General features: G+C 37.7%; 1 protein-coding gene across 4 annotated transcripts; it reads right to left on the bottom strand.

The window, feature by feature from the left end:
• Nucleotides 1-3,261: 3,261 nt before the first annotated feature.
• SC5D (sterol-C5-desaturase) lies at nucleotides 3,262-19,052 on the bottom strand. 4 transcript variants are annotated; one of them, XM_079103279.1, is made up of 6 exons: nucleotides 18,929-19,038; nucleotides 13,872-13,916; nucleotides 12,611-12,828; nucleotides 11,719-11,851; nucleotides 9,587-9,687; nucleotides 3,262-9,303 (listed from the first exon to the last, which is right to left on the bottom strand). In XM_079103279.1, exons 3-6 carry the CDS (start codon nucleotides 12,818-12,820, stop codon nucleotides 8,848-8,850), a joined length of 900 nt encoding a protein of 299 aa, XP_078959405.1. In that variant the 5' UTR covers nucleotides 12,821-12,828; nucleotides 13,872-13,916; nucleotides 18,929-19,038; the 3' UTR covers nucleotides 3,262-8,847. The 4 variants fall into 4 exon arrangements, with proteins under 4 accessions (XP_078959405.1, XP_078959406.1, XP_078959407.1 ...); XM_079103280.1 differs by lacking the exon at nucleotides 18,929-19,038 and adding an exon at nucleotides 18,779-18,886; XM_079103281.1 differs by lacking the exon at nucleotides 18,929-19,038 and adding an exon at nucleotides 18,696-18,714.
• Between the last annotated feature and the right edge of the window lie 2,297 nt (nucleotides 19,053-21,349).

The following is a 21,349-nucleotide window of genomic DNA, read 5'->3' as shown; positions in this document are numbered from 1 at the left end:
TACATTGAAGTATATCACCACAGGCTGTGAAGAAGTAAAAGAGACCTGAATTTAAGTTCTGAATTCAAGTCCTGATGTTGCCATAAACTTGCTCTGTGATTTTGGGCAAATTACCATAAACCTGCCAATCTCAAGTTTATTCATTTGGGAAGACTGGGATTTGTCCCAGTTGTTTTAAACATAAGCTCAGAATCAGTATCTGAACCCAGGCCCATTTTATGCCATATCTCCTTATGCTGAACAGTGCTGCCTCAAAATACTTCACCTACTATGCAATTTTCTCTGCTATTAGCAAAGAAGGGATCAAGATTCTCAGTTTTAATAGAAATTTGTTTGTATGCCCCTATCCATTTCTAGAGTCCCATTTCTTCCTAATCAGTGCCATAACTTTAATATAAAACACTCAATAAGGTTGGGAATTCAAATTTTTATGTGCACAATTTAACTTTGAGGTAGATTTCAAAAATCTTGGCATTACAAGTGTAGGAGATACAGGTTTATTTTAGGGAAGTCACAGAGGCTTTGTGGTCCCTTAATTGGACACTGAACTAGGAATTTAAAGTCATGAGCTCATTATTTTCTTTGCTCAAGTTCCTCAACACTTAGAAGAAATCAGCCAAGCCCATTATACTCCTTATTTCCACTAAAATGTTCCATGTAGTTAATACTCGTTCCTCCAAATCCTTGCTTTGTACAGGCACTTATTACAGGTATCTCTGCGTAGTCTTACCTGTTTTGCTGCTGCATATCATGGACTTCCAATATCTCCTTTATTATTGGAAATAAGGTCATTATTAAATCCATTCCTATCCAAGAACCATTGCAGACAGCACAGGGCCAATCCAGAGAACTGTTCTTAAGGTTCTGATCTCTGGAACCACTTTCAGTGCCAAACTCTTTATTAGTGTTCCATCAGAGAGAAGATTTGACCACAGGCAACAGTGAAAGCATCTTACATAGTCGATGTGAGGCCATTGTTTTTGTGTCTGGGGTTGGAATCTGAATAGGAGGAGCTGGGTCAGGAAGGAAAGATAAATGTAAGAGCAGGGAGGCAAGGGCAAACTAGAATTTGCGAGGTTGTCCTGGACAACTCGTGACAGACTGGCTCCTTTGTCACCTTCTCACCCAAGCCCCAATTTTGAGGTGGGACTGCCCAGCATTGGAGGTTGGTGCCGTTCATTATGAACTTAAACACAAACCAAATCCGAAATCTGAAGAGAGTACCAGACAGCAGCTGTAGGTCCAGCTGCAGCCTCAGGGCAACCACAGGCTATAAGACAATCTGAGTGAACTTGGAGTTTTGTGGAGTGCTCCATAGCCCAAGTTTAAAAAGATGGCTGCTGTGTTCCACTTCTACCTTCCAAAACAACCTGTGTAGCCACACTAACCAGGAACTGTACTGTACAAAGCTGCTCTCCCCACCCTTTCCATTGCGGCCATTTCCCCGCCTCCCAACTACTGTCAGTCTGTGAACATCCTAGCTAGCTATTGGTTCATCAGTCAGCTTGCAAGTATCCTTCTCCGCTATCGGTCCGTTGTTAGCCCGGCAGAATTCAACTGCTTCACAGTAGCTACCCCGCCATCTTTTTTCTTGCTTTTTCTATCCTACTCACTTGCTTTCTTTCTCCTCCTCGCTTTCCACTAGCTCGCTGCCCTTTCTGTTTCCCTTTCTTTTCCTCTCATTTTCTCTCTTACCCTGTAGGGAGGCACTTTGCTTAATAAACTCCCTTATGTGATTTCCTGTGTCCCATGGTTTCGTGGGATTTCTTACAGAAACTATGTAGAAAAGTAACTGGGAATGCAAGATCTGGCTCAGGTAAGGTAATGCAAAACAATTCTACCACACCACTACCACCAGAAGAAATCCCACTGAAATAAAGTACTTGGAACACAATAACAATGGAAACAACACTATCAAAGTTTGTGGGCTACAGCTACAGATGTCCTGAGAATTTTGTAGTTTTAAATGCTTATAAAGGATAGCTAGATAGATAAGACAGATAAATAAATAAATGGTCTGAACTTCCAACCTAAGAAGCGAGGGGGATAAAAAGAACAAATTGAACACAAAGGAAGTAGAAGAAAAAGATAGGAGTAGAAATTTAAAAAATTGAATATAATAGAGAAAGATCACAAAGTCTGAAGTTGGTGTCTTGGTCTGTTTGTGCTGCTGTAATAAAATATCTGAAATTGGGTAACTTATGAACAACAGAAATCTCTCACAGTTCTTGAGACTGGGAAGACTAAATAAGGGCTTGCTCTCTGCCTCCAAAATGGTGCCTTGAATGCTTCATTCTTGGAGGAAAGGATGGAAAAGGGAAGGGAACACCTCTCTGAAGCTTTTTTTTTTTTTTTTTAAATGATCTTAATCTCATTCACAAGGGTGGAGCCCTCATGACCTAAACCCTGCCTAAAGACTCCACTTAAGTTTCACATATGCATTTTGGGGGAAGACACTCAGACCCTGGCAGTTGGTTCTTAAAAAAAAAAAAAAAAAAAAAAAAAAAAAAATCAATAAAATTGATATTTTTTTCAGACCGATCAAGTAAAAGAGAAAACACAATTCATCAATATAAGGAATTAAAAAGGAAATATCACTACAGATCCTACAGGCATTAAAATAGGGAATGTTCAACACAATTTATAAAAATAAGATGAAAAAAGTATCAAAACTAATAAAGGAAGAACTGAAAATATGAAAAGTCTTATGGTTATTAAAAAGTTGAATTAATTACCAAAAACCTGGGTTTGCTTTGGGACTGGAAAAGATTTTCCAGATGGGACATAAAACACAATTACTATGAAGACGAAAATTGATAAATTGATCTTAATCAAAATTGAACATTTTCCTTATCAAAGCACATCATTAAGGAAATGAAAAAACCAGACTGGATGAAATTAATAAGTATTTGTAATGTATCTGATAAAGAAGTTATGTCAATATATAAAGAATTCTTATAAGCCAATAAGGCAAGAAAAACCACATAAATTTTTAAATGGTCAAAAGACTTGAACAGATACATTGCAAAAAACGAGACATGAGAAAAGTTGCTTAAAATCATCAGTTACAGGAAAATGCAAATTCTGCCACAAAGGGACACCACTTCATACACACTAGAATGGCTTAAAAATAAAGACTGACAAAAATGTTAGTGAAAATGGGGAGAAAATGAAATTCTAGTCATCAGTAGTGAGAATGTAAAATGGCACAACCACTTGGGAAAAGTATGATAGTTTTTATAAAATTAAACATACATATACTCTGTGACTCCAGAATTTTAATGCTTACCAGAAAGAAATGAAAACATAGCTTCACACAATGACTTGCACACAAATGCTTATAGCAGCTTTATTCATAACTCCAGACTGGAAATAACAAACATCCATCAATAAACAGATTAATAAATAGTCGTATACTACAATGGAATACTTTTCAGTAACAAAAAGACACAAACTATAGATATGTGCAATAGCATGATTCTCAAAGCATGTTAAGCTAAGGAGGCTAAATACAAGAGTATACACTGTTTTAATCAATTTAAGTGATTAAGTTTGAAAGAAATTCTAAAACAGGAAAAATTAACTTTCAGTGACAGAAAGCAGATCAGTGGCTACCTCGGGCTGGGGTGAGATTGCCAGCAGAGGGAAATGAAACTTTTTCTGATGAAGAAAGTCTTCTGGATCTTGATTGGAGTTGACATTGGTATATGAATTTGTTCAAGCTGGTTGAATGGTACTGTTAAAATGAGTAAATTTTATTGTATGGGAATTAAACCTCCATTAAGTTGACCAAAAAGAAAAACAATCTTGAGGAAGATCAGACAAAAATCAGTAAGTTGCTGTCTTAATATTTGAATGTGCACCATTTCTAGGTTTCTGGTTTTTGTGTGGTAATAACATGTCAGGAGGCCAAGATTTCATCTAAATATATAGCTGAATAAAATTATCACTTTAAAATGGAAGAAAACACAACAAATGATGTGAGAAGTGAATAAGAGCCTATGGTATGAATACTTTGCAATCAACTGACTAACTTCTGATACCATTATGCTATTTTGTGATTAAGTATGGTTGAGTAATCAAAAGATATCAAGGTGCTTAGAAAAATATGTCAAGTACCCAAGTCTGTCTTTGGGGGTACTGAATCAAAATATTAAATCTCTTAACAAATGTTTAAGAAAATATAACTAATACATAAATGGTATTAAATGTTTAGAATTTGAGGATCAAATAAGTTAATCATGAAATGAGAAAGCCATTTCTTATTTTTTTACCTTACTTACAATTTAGTAAGGTCTTCAAGTTAATCTAAAGAGAGTTAAGCGGGGAAAAATACATAGTTTTTGGTTTTACCGAGAATCAAACCCAGGGTCTCACGTATGCTAGGTAAGCACTCTACCACTGAGCTACATCCCAGCCCCAGAAAAAAACAAATTTTGCATGTATTTTAACAAAACAAATAGTTATTAAAACAAATACTTCTAAGTATTTTTCTTTCCATACTGCCTCGACAGTAAAGCTGACTGTGGTTCATACGCTTCCTTCCTGCCTTTCTTAAGAAACGTTTTCTACTTTTCAGGGAGGTTGCGTTGCTTCTGTTTTATCTCCATAGCTTCTAGATTAGCATTATGGTTTGAAGTAATGTGTTTTAAAAATGAAATTACATAGCAACAAATAATCTAGATATTTTGCCTCTTACAAAGTCAATTTACAGTAAATTTTAACTTTACTTATGATTTTTAAAAAATTTTTTTCGTTGTAGGTGGACACAATGCCTTTATTTTATGTTTACATGGTGCTGAGGATTGTACTCAGGGCCTCGCACAGGCTAGGGGAGCACACGACCACTGGAGCCCCTTATGAGATTTTCTGAGGCCTCTTCTCTGCTTTCCTTCAATGTATTTCACCCTCCAGTGTTAAGGTGAACGTGTCTAGGCGCTTTCCCCCTGTGATTTATATTGAGAGCCTATCTGAGATATGACAATAATCTGTACTTAGAAAGGAAAACCAGTAAGCACGATTTAGACGTGTTATAGCCCGAGTGTCTCTGACTCAATTTCATTAGGCAGGCAGTGTTTTCATCCATCTATAGCTGTAGAAACCAAGGTCACACAATCCACAGGTGGCAGGGCCAGGACTCATGCTTTGCTATTGGAATCTAAAACTCTTGGTAATAATAATGAGATGAAGTTTGATCCTCCTCCTAGGTTTGTGCTTTCTTAATATAATCAAACAGAATCTTTGAGAATCCTTCTGTATCTACAGCATTGTGCCTAGAGCTGGGTATACAGGTTCATTTGACCCCCTAATCAATATTTGTATTACTGATTTATATGTGGTCAGAATCTGGGGTACTGGAGGGTTTTGTCTGCTTCCAGGAGAAGGCTATTACTTTTGAAAGGGGAAAAAAGGAGCACTCCTTTGATATAGGGACCATCACTGACCCTGCTTTACTCTGCCCTTTTTGGTTCCCCCACGGTACTCAACAAATATCAGCTAATGAGTAAATGAGAAACAATTTGTTGGGTAAAAAAAGAGCATCAGAACAGATTAAATATTCGCATTTACTGCAGTGTTTGGCACTTATGTGGGGTCCACTGTATGTGCGTTGAAGGGAACATTTTCACATTTCATCAGTACATTCAGCAAAGTATTTACTGACCCTTTCCTAAGTCTTGAACATTCTGTGAGAACGAATGGTTTAATGCAATGATGACTCAGACACGGTCTCTACTTTCAAGTTATGTGTGGTCTAGAATAAGGTGCACATGATAATAAAAGAAGATAGAAGAAGAAAGTGCTGAAATAAGACTGCTAGTCAAATGTTTTGGGTTGAAGGTAGAAAGATAAGAAAGTTCTTTCCCCTTCCCTTAGGCATTTCTTGCTGCTTTAACAAAATAACTTAGACTAGGTCATTTATAAATAAAAGTTTATTTCACAGTTCTAGAGGCTGAGAAGTCTAAGATTAAGGTGCTGCAGTCTGGCTCCTGGCCAGGACGTGGTGCTGCCATGATGGTGATTTGTTGCTGCATCCTCCAAGGGGACAAATATTGTGTCCTCACGTCATTTGAGCAAAAGGGATGAAGAGTTCCCACACATCTCTTTTATAAGGTCAGTAATCCCATTCATGAAGGCATGACCTTTATCTCCTAAGGGCCTTACCTCTTAATAGCATCACATTGGTGATTAAGTATGAATTTTAGGGGACATGTTCAGACCACAGCACTCCTCAAGCTGGTTCATTTCTTCGGATACCTTTTTTCATGCTCTCTGTGGAAACCTCATGATTTCAAACTTTTCTACCTGGGTTAACTCCAAATTTCTCTTCTGAATTCCTCCTAGACTTCACCTCTCTGTAACTAACTTGCCTGAATGAATCAAAAGCTAAACTCTTGATTCTTTCTCAACTCTGTCCCTGAATTCTAGAAGATGGGCGGAAGAAGAAATATGAGGAGGGGGATAAGAAGTAAGAGATTCACAGCATTTGACCTTACAGAGACAGGGAGGAAGGTGAAGACTCAGGAAATGTCTCCAAGTTTGTAAAATGTGTTCTCACATCTCCAACCACTTCTCAGTTTCTACCATCAAAGTAGAAAATGTAACCTTGATTTTCCCTTTCTGTCCTATAACTATAAAAGGTTTTAAAGTCAAGGAAAAGTCTTTCACTTTGCTATTCCTATAGAAAGGAATTTAGATAAAACATTCTCTCAATTCCTTTAATAGAGAATATGAGAATGTGGTAGAATGCATAAAAGTTAGAACTCCTCTTGCCATAAATGATGTCCTTTCCTCTCTAGCAACACAGAAATACAAAGCTAGAGGAAATTTTAACACCCATATTGGAGGTATGGAATTAAAGACATTATTAATACAGCCAGTGCATAAAGAAATTCATGAGCTCATTCACCATTTTGATAACTTTATTTCCTGCGTTTCCCTCACAAAGAGGGTTGTGAACTACATGGATATAGGAACTGGCTAGGTGTTCAAGAAACTGGATTTCCCTTCCTCCCAGAAAATAGCTGGGAATATTTCCCCACTTCTCTTCCAGTGAGGTGGTCACAGGACAGTTCTGTTCAAAGAATGTGGTCAAAAAGGATACACACCATTTCTAGGCTTGAGCCAGAGAAATCTCCTATAAGAAAACATTTTCTTTTCCCCCATATGCCTCTTCAGTAAAGATAGTATACAGACTGAGAAAGAAAGAGTCATGGAGGAAGCTGTCCCCTGACCAGAAACATGCCATAGAACTTAACATGAGCAAGAAATAAACTCTGGAAAAGCTTCTTAACTTATCTGGGTCCTAGTTTCCTCATGTCAAATACTCATAACCATGCCTGGTGAAGAAGAAAAGCTCAATGCATGTTAGCTGTCATTATTATTAGGAAACAAATTCCTTCTTAATTTCCTTCCTTTTCTTGGGCAAAGTACAGTCTGGGGATGAGGTGGGAATTAGTGAAAAGGACTCAGCTGCATTTACGTGTTATAAAATGCTAATTGGTACAGTGAAGTAAGACAGCATTTTAATAACATAACGATAAAAAACATTTTCTTCTGGATCCCAGGCATTAAATTTTATGACTGGTCTCCTGTTGAAACACCAAATCTAATAAAGATGTGAAATATCTCCCACTGACACTGAGCATCTGTAAATGTTCTAAAACAGATTTAACAATCCACATCATCTCTGTGGTTTTGAATTGACATGAATTTCCATACAGAATATTTTGTGCTCTTACAATATTTAACTGATACAGTTTAATAACAGTATGATCAACTTTTATTGATTGATAAATAGCTAATAGGGTGCCTTTACAAAACATGTTTTTCCAATATATTTATATTACAACACACACATTTCTTTATGAAAGTATCTAAGTCTTTTTGCAGAGGCAATAGGAAAAAGTGAAGAAACAGGAGAATCAGATTTCAAAACAAATCTTCAGAAGAAGACCTAAATATTTGGCAATTATTTCCTTTTATAAACAACGATGGATTTGTAACTTTGAAACATGTCAAAAGTGCAGTGCATAAATTTCATTTTAAAATATCAGTAGTGCCAAATATATTACTTTGGCATCAAATTTCCCTAACTATATTCAGATTCACATTTTCATGCTTATTAAATAAGGTTTTAAATGAGAGCCATCAATATCTCTAGCTAAATAATCCCATATCTGGATTAAATCATGGTAGAATGGATTTTTTAAAAAATTCCTTTTATTTATCAGTAAAATGGACTATTTGACAATGTCCCCAGAAAATGAGGCTCCTATGTATAGGAAGATGATCATTTTATTATACTTGTCATTAAGTTATCGATGTAGCTGCTAATATATCAGAATTTTTTTTTTTCACATTGACATTTCCACTTGAACAAAGTCCTATGAGTATTCATTTTCATACCAATATTGAAGACTTAACCATTCCTGGAACAAGGAACCATCTTTATATTAGTATTTTTTGATTATGGTGCTTAGTCTTGGTATTACGAAGCACAATGAATTTTTCTTAATGAATATGGGTGGATTAAGGCAAAAGGATATAGCCTAGTCCCCACAGTAGTGCACTTTCTATCTGATTTTAAATTGTTGTTGAGGCTATACAAACTACAGATCTGCTGGCTGGAAAGACACAAATTGCCACTGGGCCAGCATCTGGCATTTTAAGCACGAGACTCTAATCTTGATGCTCACGGCATCTTTCTTTGACCTACCATTATGACCATTCCTCAGCAGAATGCACAATGCTGATTTTCAAATGATACCAATTACTTGCTATATATATCTTAGCTGTGTATAGATTATTTTTCCTCATTAAAAATATTTAAGAATAATCAGGCAATAATTACTTAGTCTTTGTAAACTCTCCATTGCATAATTTTTCATTTTTACAACCATTTTCTGCAGGGCTGTTGCACTTTTCTTCTGCCATCTTCTTCACATAACTAAGTGGTCCTTTCCCCTCAAAGGAAGAAGGATTTTTGAATGAACCCCCAATTCTATCCCAAAGTGTGAAGTACTGTCCATAGTTATAGTCAAAGAACAAGTGGTGGTCTGTATGATGAGCTGAACCATTAATAAATGGCTTTAAGATCTGGGGGACACGGAAATCACCATCATGAATGGAAATGGTCCAGATATTAACCAAGATGTACAAACCTAAGTAAACCACTTTGTGTAATGGGAAGATAAAAGGGTATATATGGTAAGGTAGACTTTGAAGGAAGCCATCCACTGGGTGAAAAGCATGACTTGCAAATGGAGTGGGGATCTTCCAAATGTGATGAGGTTTATGTATGCGCTAAAGAAGAAAGGGACACAATCAGCACCAAGAACCTCAACTGCTGCCACAGTCACTCAGCTTTTCACACTCACATTCTAGAAATGATCTCACTAAAAAAAAATCCCTTTGAAATTAGCAAAATACTTTATAAAAAGGCCTGCTTCTTTCTTTACCCCAAAACTAAAATTTTAAGACTCCAGACTCAAAAAGAAGGAAATTCTTGGAAATAGAGAACAGAATTTATGATCATACATGCTGAAATGTGTAATATTTTTTCTCCTTCCCCTTCCAGTGACTCTACCTTGTATACAAGTCTATGATGAAGGCCTCTGTGAATCCAGTAGATCAGCATGTCGGTGAAAAAGAGGAAGGATATGACACTGACAATGAGGTGAAACCAACCTAGGAGAGAGAGCAGGCACAGGAGAATCAAGAATCGGCTCCTAGGACTAGGGTTCACTTTGTACCTGCCCACGTGAGCACAAAACGGGATCCTAGACTCAGACATTATCAACTACTTCGGTTAACTTCATGTTATAATCTCCCTTCACTCCCTGAAATCTGGTCATTTCCTTACTTCCATCTCATAAGAACTCGAAATGTCTTATCTTTAATTGATTTAAGTTTATTTTTTAACTGATATACAACAACATAAAAATTGTACATATTAATTTCTTTAATTAAACTATAAAAATATATATGAAACAGAAAAGTCATTCCTAAAGGCCAGTCTCGGTGGTACATGCCTGTAATCCCAGTGGTTTGGGAAGCTGAGGCTGGAGGATTACAAATTCAAGGCCAGCCTTAACAATTTAGCAAGACCCTCAGACAAAAGAGGCTGGTGCCAGGTGGGGTGGCACATGCCTGTAATCCCAGCAGCTCAGAAGGCTGAGGCAGGAGGAGCCTGAGTTCAGAGCTAGCACCAGCAACTTAGCAAGACCCTGTCTCAAAATAAAAAATACAAAGGGCTGGAGATGTGGTTCAGAGGTTAAACACCTCTGGGTTCAATTCCTGGTACCAAAAAAAAAAAAAAAAAAAAAAAGAAGGCATTCCTCAGACACCATTTTTAAAACCTGAGAATAATGCTATTTAACCCATTTTCCTTCAGGTTAACCTACATAAAACATGTCCTTATAGAGTACTTTCCTGCTTAGAACTTTATTTTCCACTAAATACCTTAAATGTAGCATTTACTTCATAACCTGACCTTTCGGATTGTCACTCCTGCATTTCTGCTCTAACCAGGCTGGGTTTACTCCACTTCCTACCAATGCCTCAAGAGTCTTACCTCTGTACCTTTACTCATGCTGTCCACAAATCTAGCATGCTATTCATTCCTCTATTTTTATTCACACTTCTATCCAATTCATCACCTTAGTGCATATTTTTGTTGCCTCCTCTATATAACTAATCTCTTACATTGAGAGCAAGGCTCTGGTGCCAGGAAGCTCGAGTTCAAGTCTCAGGTACATCTTCTTTTGGCTGAATAACCTAGGCAGGTTACTGAAATTCTGTATATAAATTACTCACCTATAAAAGGAGCATAGTAACCTACCTATCTCAGAACTGTTGTAGAAAAAATGGATTGATACATGTGAAGAACTGAGAACTGTCAGTGGCACATATAAATCCTCAGCAAATACTGTTATTCTTACTTTTTATATACTAGATAACAGAAATGTATCTTTTTCTTTTTTAATTGCCGTGTTGGGGACTGAATCAAGGGCCTTGCATGTACTATGAAAGCACTTTACCACTAAGATACCTCTTTAGTCCCAGATATGTATCTTGATGAAATAATTTCAAAATCCACAAAAGTTCAACCACCATGCGACTGCTGGTAACAATGACAACAACAACAAGAATGACACTTAAAGGTCTAACAATTATGGATTAATTAATAATGAAGGACATCCATACAACGAGATATTATGATGAATATATTATACAATATTTATATGCATTGATACAAAATATGGCTATATTTATTAAGAGGAAAAATATCAGGGTACAAACCAGTATCCATTTTCACAATGTAAATATTGAAGCATATAGAAAAATGGGAGGATATATGTCAAAAGATTCATAGTTTCTCAGCAGCAGGATAAAGAATTTTTAAAAATCTATATTTTCTGATTTTCAGTAACTTAACGTGTACTACTTGAGTTACGTTTTTAAGAAGTTTAAATTCAATAGAGAGAATAGGAGACAGATGCAAGGGGCCATCTCTGATCATTCCAGTTTTCCCCAAGGCATAATTTCATCTACAACAGACTTTAAAGTTGATAGATAAAATGGAAGAAATGCACATAAGTGTCAAGATATGAATGCATGAAAATAAAAGTCAAAACTGAACAATTTAAAAGGATGAAAAGAGTATTAGTTTTCTAAAGAAACCATCTCGTGCTCCTGATCCTCATCTTATTTACTCACCATTTGGAAATTCTCCTATGTTGTCATACAATTTGCTGTAACCTCTCAGCTCTAGCAGGAACAATGAAACAGTGGGGATACTTATCCAGGGTAATGACTGGACAGTGAACTTAATCTCTCGGTACACTTGATTCTGAAAATGAAATTCCCAATACTTAAGTCACAAAATCTATGTTCAACAAAACTGGCATGAAATTGTTCTGGATTGTATTTTTAAACACTATTTTATATTAAGGGGTTTACCTCCAAACTGTTTCTATGAAAGTTTTAATACACAAATAGGTATGTAAGAAAAATATTCCTGTTATCCCAAGCAACACAGTAGATATCTTAAATTCTGAAACCATTTCTCCTTCTGACAAAATCTGTATTCAAAATTTATACTTATGGAATAATCATTTCTTTCATGATTAACCTCTATTCCCAACCCTTCCTATTTAAAAAAAAAAAAAAAAATTCAGTGCTTTAAGTAACTGACAAATAACTAAAGTAGAAAAATGGTTATAAACAACTCTAAACTACAGTTTGAATCCCCTGACTAAAGAAAAACATAGTAAAAACATATTTCAGTTTGTGAAAGCCCAATATTAAAACAATTACATAAATGAAGACATTCACTCATCAATACTGGCAAAAAAATTCTCATTTATGTATCAAGCAAGATAAGATATGAGGTTTATTGTTAAAAAAATCAGATTCACATGACTGTTTAAATTAGGGAAGGAGGGGATTAACCCTTACAAAAAATATCTAACCTTTTTTGGAGAATGGTTTCAAAAACTTTATTTAATGGTTATAATATACCCAGTTTAATATGAAAAATCTTACAAGTACACCACATTGTTATTTTTACTGTAACAGTAGTTAGAAAATATGTAAGAAGATCTCTTACCTTTAAAAACTGTGGATGCTTCATTAATGAATGATCATAGACAAAATAATAGCTCAATGTTGCACAGAAGAAATAAAGGATATAAGCACCAAGATTTGTTACAATCAGGAGACTAATTGTTTGTCGGAAGATGTCATCCTCTGGCCATGTGGCTGGATATATGTACGGTGTAAAAAAATAGTAATCTGCAGCACTGAGAACAAGGTCCATCTTAGCCCCTAAAGGGTAAACATACAAAATTACTTATCATGTGTACATTTTTCTAAACAAATTTTTTTTTCAAAAACACTACACATGAAGTTCCCCATTTAAGAAGTCTGCTGCCATCAGGAAGCTTCCCCTCAATGCCATCTCTAGAGCTAGAAGGGAATCTAAATCACAGCTCTAGTCCAATCTCTTCATATTCTATACAGGAACACTAAGGCTTAGCTAGAGAAACTGAGGCCCAGGAAGCTTTTTCTTTAAGGCGATCAAGTTGACAAGTGGTATAAGATCAGCTCTAATTCTACTTTCGGATTTTTTCCTACTACATACTACAGTAACATGGCAAGTTACAAAGATGGATATGCAGGGTACTAGGTACCCAAATATATGATTCTTTTAGCAATAAGTTTCAGCTGCATCTCTCTGCTTCCAGGACTCTAGAGAGGTTTTCATTTTAGTGCTGAGTCCCAACATGAATTCCCTAAAAGATATGCATGTTGCCACCACAACCATAGAAGTCTAAGACTACCTGTTCTGTGACTGAAGGAAAGGCACTCCTGATGACAGAAGAGAGGAAGAAGTATTTTTGCTGTCAAGAACTAGATTATCATTTTTTTCTGTCAAGAACTAGATTATCTTTTTTTTCTCTCCCTCCTGTCAACAGTCTAGGTTAGGGGTTGGCAAATGGTGGCCCAGGGGCCAAATCCAGAGCTGGTTTTTAATAAATAAATTTTTTAAGAAGTTGTTACTGGAACACAGGTATGCCCAGATATTTATGTATATCATCTATCATCCCTGGCTACTTTTCTACTACAACGAGGGTTGAGTCACTGCAAGAGAGATAAGGCCAAAGATATTTACTATCCAGCCCTTTACAGAAAAAGTTTGCCAGCTCCTGTTTCAGATTTTTACTTTGCTCTGACTATGGAACCTATCACCTAGGATCCTCTCATTCATTCTTCATTTCTTGACAGTTTCGCATGCAATTAAAATCGTATGTAACAAAATAACAAAAAGTAACAGCAAGCAAAACAGTACACTAAGAGATAATGAGAACCTGAATCAGCTGGCGTCAGGGGCTGTCATCAAATGAGTGCTGAACCTAAAACAAAAACAAAACAACCTTTTGGTTTTCAGAGATTTCAGACTTTGAGACTGTGATTAAACCTGTATTGAGTAAAATTCTACAAGCAGAAGAGTTAAGCCAAAGAGAAATGTGCATTTGTGATCCTGGTACGCTCCTCTAAACTGCCCTCCACAGGGTTGGGCTACTCTGTAAATCCTTAAGCATGGATTATATCTCTTAACCTCACCATCAGAGGATATCCTCAAACTTTTGGATATTCATCAATTTAATAGGTAAGCATGGTCACCTCAGGGGATATTTAATTTAGATTTACCTTCTTAGTGAGGTTGAGCATCATTTCACATATTTAGAGTAATTTTTATTTTTACTGTAATCTGTCTTTATCCTGTGCCTATTTTCTCACTGGGATTCTTATTCTCTTTATAAAAATAAAATTCTAAAAGCTCATTATTTATGAGGAAGTTTAGTGTTTTGCCTATGATATGAATTACAAACTTTTTTAATTTTGTCAGGAAAAGAAAATCAGAATTAACAACAAATGCTAAATATTCACATAAATCCATCCCATATGCCACTGTTTATTCAAAAAAATAATTAAATGCCAAGCACTATACTAGGTAATGAGCAGAAGATTAAAAAGGTACTATTAAAACGATTTTTAAAAGGCAAATGCAGGCCGAGTGTGGTGGCAACGCCTGTAATCCCAGCGGCTTGGGAGGCTGAGGCGGGAGGATCACAAATTCAAAGTCAGACTCTGCAAAAGTGAGGTGCTAGGCAACTCAGTGAGACACTGTCTCTAAATAAAACACAAAATAGGGCTGGGGATGTGGTTCAGTGGTCAAGTGCCCCTGAGTTCAATCCCTGTACCCACCAAAAAGTAAGGCAAATGCAGAAACAAATTATATCAATAAGACAAGTGCTACAATAAAATATATATGTATATATGTGTGTATGTGTATATATATAGTACATATATATAAATTCATATAAATTTCATATATTTCATATAAATTATATGAAATCAGAAAACAGCATTCTCCCTTGGCTTACAACAAAAGGCATCACAGTGAATGTAACATTAAATTTGAGTTTTGAAAGATATCACCAGAAAGAAAAGGTCAGGAAGCCATTCCAAATAAATGTGACAACTAAAATGGTAGCGAGGGACACAGTACATTCACGGCTCACTGGATGTGGTGGGTAGGTGTCAAACAGCGTGACGGAGTGAAGTAGGAGGGAATAAATCTACTGTCTGGTAGGAGGAGGTTGGTGTTAAACTACGAAGGGATCTACTACCATGCTAAGGAATTTGAACTTTCTCTTACATATTATAGGAAGGCCACATTAAAGAATTTTGAGCAGGAAAGAGGCGTAGTAGATTCATATTTCATAAAGATCATTCCATTAGGAAAATGAAGTACTGATGAGAAGCAGAGAAACTCATTTGGTTGCTCCTGTGCTAGACTACCTGAGAAGATGACAGTGCAGACTCAGATATGGTCATATTCAGAGATTTAGCATATAAAAAAATCCAGAGGCTGGGCGTGGTGGCACATACTTGTAATCTCAGCTACCCAGGAGCCTGAGACAGAAGGACTGCAAGTTTGAGATCAGTCCAGGCAACTAAAAGTGCCGATGATGTAGCTCAGTGGTAGAGCACTTGCCTAGCAAGCATGAAGCAGTATGGGGGAAGGGATCCACAGGACTTGGATAACCCAGAGACACTGGTATGCGAAAGGGAAAGAAATCTAAAGTAACTATGGTGGTGTCATTATAACTCAAATAGTAAATACGGGGAGAGCAAGGGCAAGGAATGATGGGCTTAGTTTAGGTCTGAAATGTAATTGCCTGTGGCTCAACTGGGCTTCTAGATATAATGAACAGGTCACATTAAATATGAATCTGAGGTTTAAAAGTGAGCCAAGTATTTGGTAAGTAATCATATGAGGTATGAAGTCATATGGGGTAAAGACCATCAAGGGAAACAGTACAGCAGGGGAAGTACACAATATAATAAGTGATACTGGGGAACATAAACACTTAATAGTTGAAGAGGATATTGCTACACCACTAAAGGTTGGTAAGAGCTGATGCACTCAATCCACATATTACTATACAGATGCTCCTCAAGGTGATATGCCAATAAACCTATAGTAAGTTGTAAATATTGTAAGCTGAAAATACATTTCATGGACCTACACAAATTCCTAGATTAGTGACACAATGCACTGAAGAGGGCCGGCTGTTCTCCTCACAATGACATGATCAAATGGGAGCTGCAGCTTGCTGCCACTGCCCAGCATTGCAACAGTACATACTGTGTATCATGAACCAGGGAAAAGATCAAAATTCAAAGAAAATTTCTACCGAAGGCAAATCATTCTCACACCATTCCAAAGTAAAAAAAAAAAATTCCTAACTCTAACCATCATTCTTTGAGGACTGCCTACAGTGCCAATATCACTAATTCAGTGGAGTACTTGAAATACCATGCAGTCAAAAAGAACTTGAACCCTATCTTCTTCATAATATAAGATACAAGGAAAGATGTCAATTCTTAAGTTTAAAAACTTTCATTTGGGGCTGGGGATGTAGCTCAGGGTGGATTGCTTGCCTCATATGTATGAGGCACTGGGTTCGATCCTCAGCACCACATAAAAATAAATAAATTAAATAAAGGTATTGTGTCTATCTACAACTAAAAATATTTTTAAAAACTCTTTCATTTTGCTTTTACCTGAATATCATGCCAAAAGGTTACTCTGTATACTCCCTGGACATCATTATTCTGACAGTAAACCAGTGCCTGGAAGGAGGAATTGTCACTTTCACCTGGAGGCAGTTTAGATACTGTGAAGTTAAACCTACTTTTAAGTGATTTTAGAATTTTGTTTTCGATTAATTCTATTTGTTGACTGTGGTAAACAGGGATTCTCAAACACTTTGCTGTAATTTCTGACAAAATCCTCTGATGATGAGATGATCTCAAAACAGCAATTAAATTTTAAATTTATATTCTAATCCATATCTGTAAAGTGAAGATAACATATCTATGTTATAGAGTTGTTCTAAGGTTTAGCAATTTAGGTAGTCTTTTGATATCATCTGACACTTGGTAAGTACTCAACAAACAGGAGTTATGACTGTTATAGGAGACAAAGCTGAATCACAATTACTTTAACATAGGCAGAAAAAGGTGTCATTTGACTTTTTGAAAAATAATTAATAACAGCTAATATTAATATTTTCTATATACTGTGGATATAGAAAATTCAAGTACCCTGCCCAAGGTCACAGGATAAATAAATGCTGTAGCTAAGATTCAAACACACGCAGTCTGATTGCAAAGTACAAAAGTCCATGGGACTAGGGTTGTGGCTCAGTGGTAGAGCCCTTGCCTATCAAGTGTGAGGCACTGGGTTTTATCCTCAACACCATATAAAAATAAATAAATAAAATAAAGGTATTGTGTCTATCTACAACTAAAAAAAAATTAAAAAGTCCCATTACCTCTTCACCAGAACGCCAACTCTTTAACTCCTTACACTTTAAAAATCCTCAGTAAGGACAAGCTCATATAATTCTGCATATAAGTTTAAGGGGTTACATCCCCTGAAGCCAGGGGCTTCACCTAAGTACCACTTCTTGAAACAGAAGCTTTTATTAAATATTATTTTGCCTTTGCAGAAACAAACTCAACCCCTTTTCTTAAAACACAATTATCAATAAAACCCTATTAGGCTTAGAATAACTGAGTGTATTATTACTTTTTTGCTTAACTTTTAAAATATTGATAATAATAGCTAACATATATTGGAGACCCAGATTTTATTTTAAGTACCTTTTTTTGGTATAATCTCATCTAATTTCCACAACTCTTTGAGGCAGGTACTTCTATATTCTCCACTTTACAGATAGGAAATTGAGGTCAGGAATACTTAAAAACCTTGTTCCGTAGTAAGCAGCAGCTATGACGGACATTCCACAGCCTGGTCTCTCTCACGATGTTATACATATAGATGGGGCGGGGGGTATGGGGGTTCTGGGTACCATCCCATGCCAATTACATAACTTAACAGAAAAACACTCTGTAAATGAACCAGGGTCATGTATTTATTATTTATTAGGTATTTATCACTGAAACCTAAAAAAAGAAATTATAGTAATATCAAACTAACTTCCTAGGTAGTTTCAGCTAAAAATACCAGACGGCTACCAACTTTCCAGTTTGCTACCTTTCTCTACAGAGATGCAATGTTTTCTTCACCCATATCACATTCAAGTTTACTCTGCAGACACAAAGGGATGCCAGTATGCATGACTTTTTACCATGCTAAAGTAACAGTTCACCTCCCTTTCCTGTTCCCTTCTAATCTTCTCCACTCGGATGTTGTCCCTGCAATCTATCTCTTTCCAGTAACTGACAGATAATGACCAGTTCTTCAGCCTAATTCCTTTGAGGCCAAAAAAAAAAAAAAAAAAAAAAAAAAAAAAAAAAAAATCCTTCCAAGAACAAAGGGAAATCCATTGCAAAGTAAAGCCTTAAGACTTCCTCTGGACAAGAAATCTACCTACAATAAGCAACATAAAACACCTCATGTTCTTCACAGGTCGACCTTTGTTTACTTCAAGTCTGGCCTTCTCAGCCCTGAGACACCTCTCCCCGTTCGGGGCCGTCACTCAAGGTGCCAATCTGGCCGCCACCCTTCTGGACGCCCGGGCCAGTGTGCGTCCGCTGGGTCCGGCAAGCGCCCCAGCACCACCCTCACACCTGTGTTGAGGATGCCCAGCTACCTGCCAGTCTGTGCTACTGTCAGCTTCACCGCTGTGGCCTCAGCGCTGCCCACTGCCTGCCATTTAGGAGGCATTCAACATACGCCTGCTGCAGGTTGAAAAAGGAAGGTCCAGGCACACGCTCACGCTGCCCCACCCGGCCCGGCTGGCTGGTTTCTCTGCACCCCTCTCCTTCCTCCCGCCCCCGGCCCGCTCAGGTTATTCCGTCTGCTTCCGCCGCCACTTGCGTCTACCTGGAGAGAGTCCGCAGCCGCTCCAGCCGCCGCCGCTTCCAGGATGCCCGCGCGGGCCCGCGTCGGCAAGCGGACTCTGCCGGGAAGAGCGGAACTGGGCCCACGCGCCGGGCAGCAGGAGCGGCCAGCCAATCAGGGGCCGGCGCCATAAGCTGATATGACGGCGGATCGCGCGACTTGGCAGAGCGCGGCTCTCCGCGGTCACGTGGGCGCCGCGCGCCCGGCCACGCCCCTCTCCGCCCGGTCGGTCGGGAGGGCGGGAACCTGAGTGTGCACCGCGGCCGGAGGCTGGAGTTTCGGGTTGTGTGTGTGCGTGCTTTCTTGCTCATTGGCACCGAGTTGTGTGAAGCGGGTTTTCGGTATTTATGGAAACGTTCCGAAAAATGACGTTGTGCTTTGAGGGGTAATGGATGACATTTCCTTTGAAGTGAACGTCAGAGGCGTTTTCCCACGCGAATGAGAGAGGCTCAAACATCACTCACTTGCCAATATTTTTCACCCCGGAGCGTGCCGTTTTATACAGCGTTCAGTCGCTGGGATCCCGGCCGAACCGGTTTACGTAGGAGTTTAAATGCTGGCAAGATGATAAAAATAGAAGCCTTTCCGTAGTACAGAGTGTTCAAAACCAAAATTACAACAAGCATAGGTAGAACTGGCTTTAATTTGCAATGCATTAATCCGGGAAGCATCAAATTCTGTAAAAGAGTAAGAGCTCCCCACCAGGTGAACAGAAGAGATTGGCTTTATAGGTAGAAAGGAGCAGAAGAGAGCAGAAATAAGAAACAAAAAGATTGGTTTCGAAATTACTTCCCGTGCAGGATTAACACAGAGGACTTGTCCTGTTGTCAGGTAAATTGGGCCCCTTCTGATGGGTTGCTGTGCCTCTCCTATTTTGTTTTGTAGAGGTCTGACCCATTTCAAAGGTCAGTTTGACATGTGACACTGAGCACTCGTGGTTCTGTCTGGTTTGCTGGATTGTCTGGTGCAGAATCCTAGTCTCAAATAGTGACCTTTCATAAATTTCATTTGACAAAGTAAAATAAATCTCCACAGAGTAAACTGGAACTCCCAGAGTTGTGGTTTGCTATGTGTGTATGTAGTTTTTTTTTTTTTTTTCTTCTTCTACTTTTTTAAAATTTTAATTAAAAATCATAAATTTACATAGGGCAATGTTGTTTGATTCATTCTGTTATTTTTCCCCTTCCCCCCACCCCTCCCACCCGTCTTTTCCTTCTCAACAGTCCTTCCTTCCTCCATTCTTACCACCCTCCTTATCCCTAACCCTAAACCTAACCCTAACCCTAACGCTAACCCCTCCCCCCCCTTATATGTCCTCATCTGCTTATCAGCGAGATCATTCGTCCTTTAGTTTTTTTAGATTGGCTTATCTCACTTAGCATGATATCCTCCAATTTCATCCATTTGCCTGCAAATGCCATAATTTTATCATTCTTCTTGGTGGAGTAATATTCCATTGTATATATATGCCACAGTTTCTTTATCCATTCATCAACTGAAGGACATCTAGGTTGGTTCCACAATCTGGCTATAGTGAATTGAGCAGCTATGAACATTGATGTGACTGTATCTCTGTAGTATGCTGATTTTAAGTCCTTTGGGTATAGGCCAAGGAGTGGGATAGCTGGGTCAACTGGTGGTTCCATTCCAAGCTTTCTGAGAAATCTCCATACTGCTTTCCAGAGTGGCTGCACTAATTTGCAACCCCACCAGCAATGTATGAGTGTACCTTTTTCCCTACATCCTCACTAACACCTATTGTTGCTTGTGTTCTTGATAATCGCCATTCTAATTGGGGTGAGATGAAATCTTAGGGTAGTTTTGATTTGCATTTCTCTTATTACTAGAGATGTTGAACATTTTTTCATATATCTGTTGATTGCTTGTACATTTTCTGTGAAGAGTCTGTTCATTTCCTTAGCCCATTTGTTGATTGGATTATTTGTATTCTTGGTGTAGAGTTTTTTGAGTTCTTTATATATTCTGGAAATTAGCACTCTGTCTGAAGTATGAGTGGCAAAGATATTCTCCCACTCTGTAGGCTCTCTCTTCACATTACTGATAGTTTCCTTTGCTGAGAGAAAGCTTTTTAGTTTGAATCTATCCCAGTGGTTGATTCTAGCTTTTATTTCTTGTGCTATGGGAGTCCTGTTAAGGAAGTCTGATCCTAAGCCAACAAGTTGAAGGTTTGGACCTACTTTTTCTTCTATAAGATGCAGGGTCTGGTGTGATTCCGAGGTCCATGATCCATTTTGAGTTGAGTTTTGTGCAGGGTGAGAGATATGGGTTTAGTTTCATTCTGTTGCATATGGATTTCCAATTCTCCCAGCACCATTTGTTGAAGAGGCTATCTTTTCTCCATTGCATATTTTTGGCACCTTTGTCTAGTATGAGAAAATTGTA

Source organism: Sciurus vulgaris (assembly GCF_902686455.1).
Source record: "Sciurus vulgaris genome assembly, chromosome: 11".
NCBI classification, from domain to species: Eukaryota; Metazoa; Chordata; class Mammalia; order Rodentia; family Sciuridae; genus Sciurus; species Sciurus vulgaris.
Note: the sequence above shows the minus strand (reverse complement) of the source record. Positions and strands in the feature narration are given on the sequence as shown.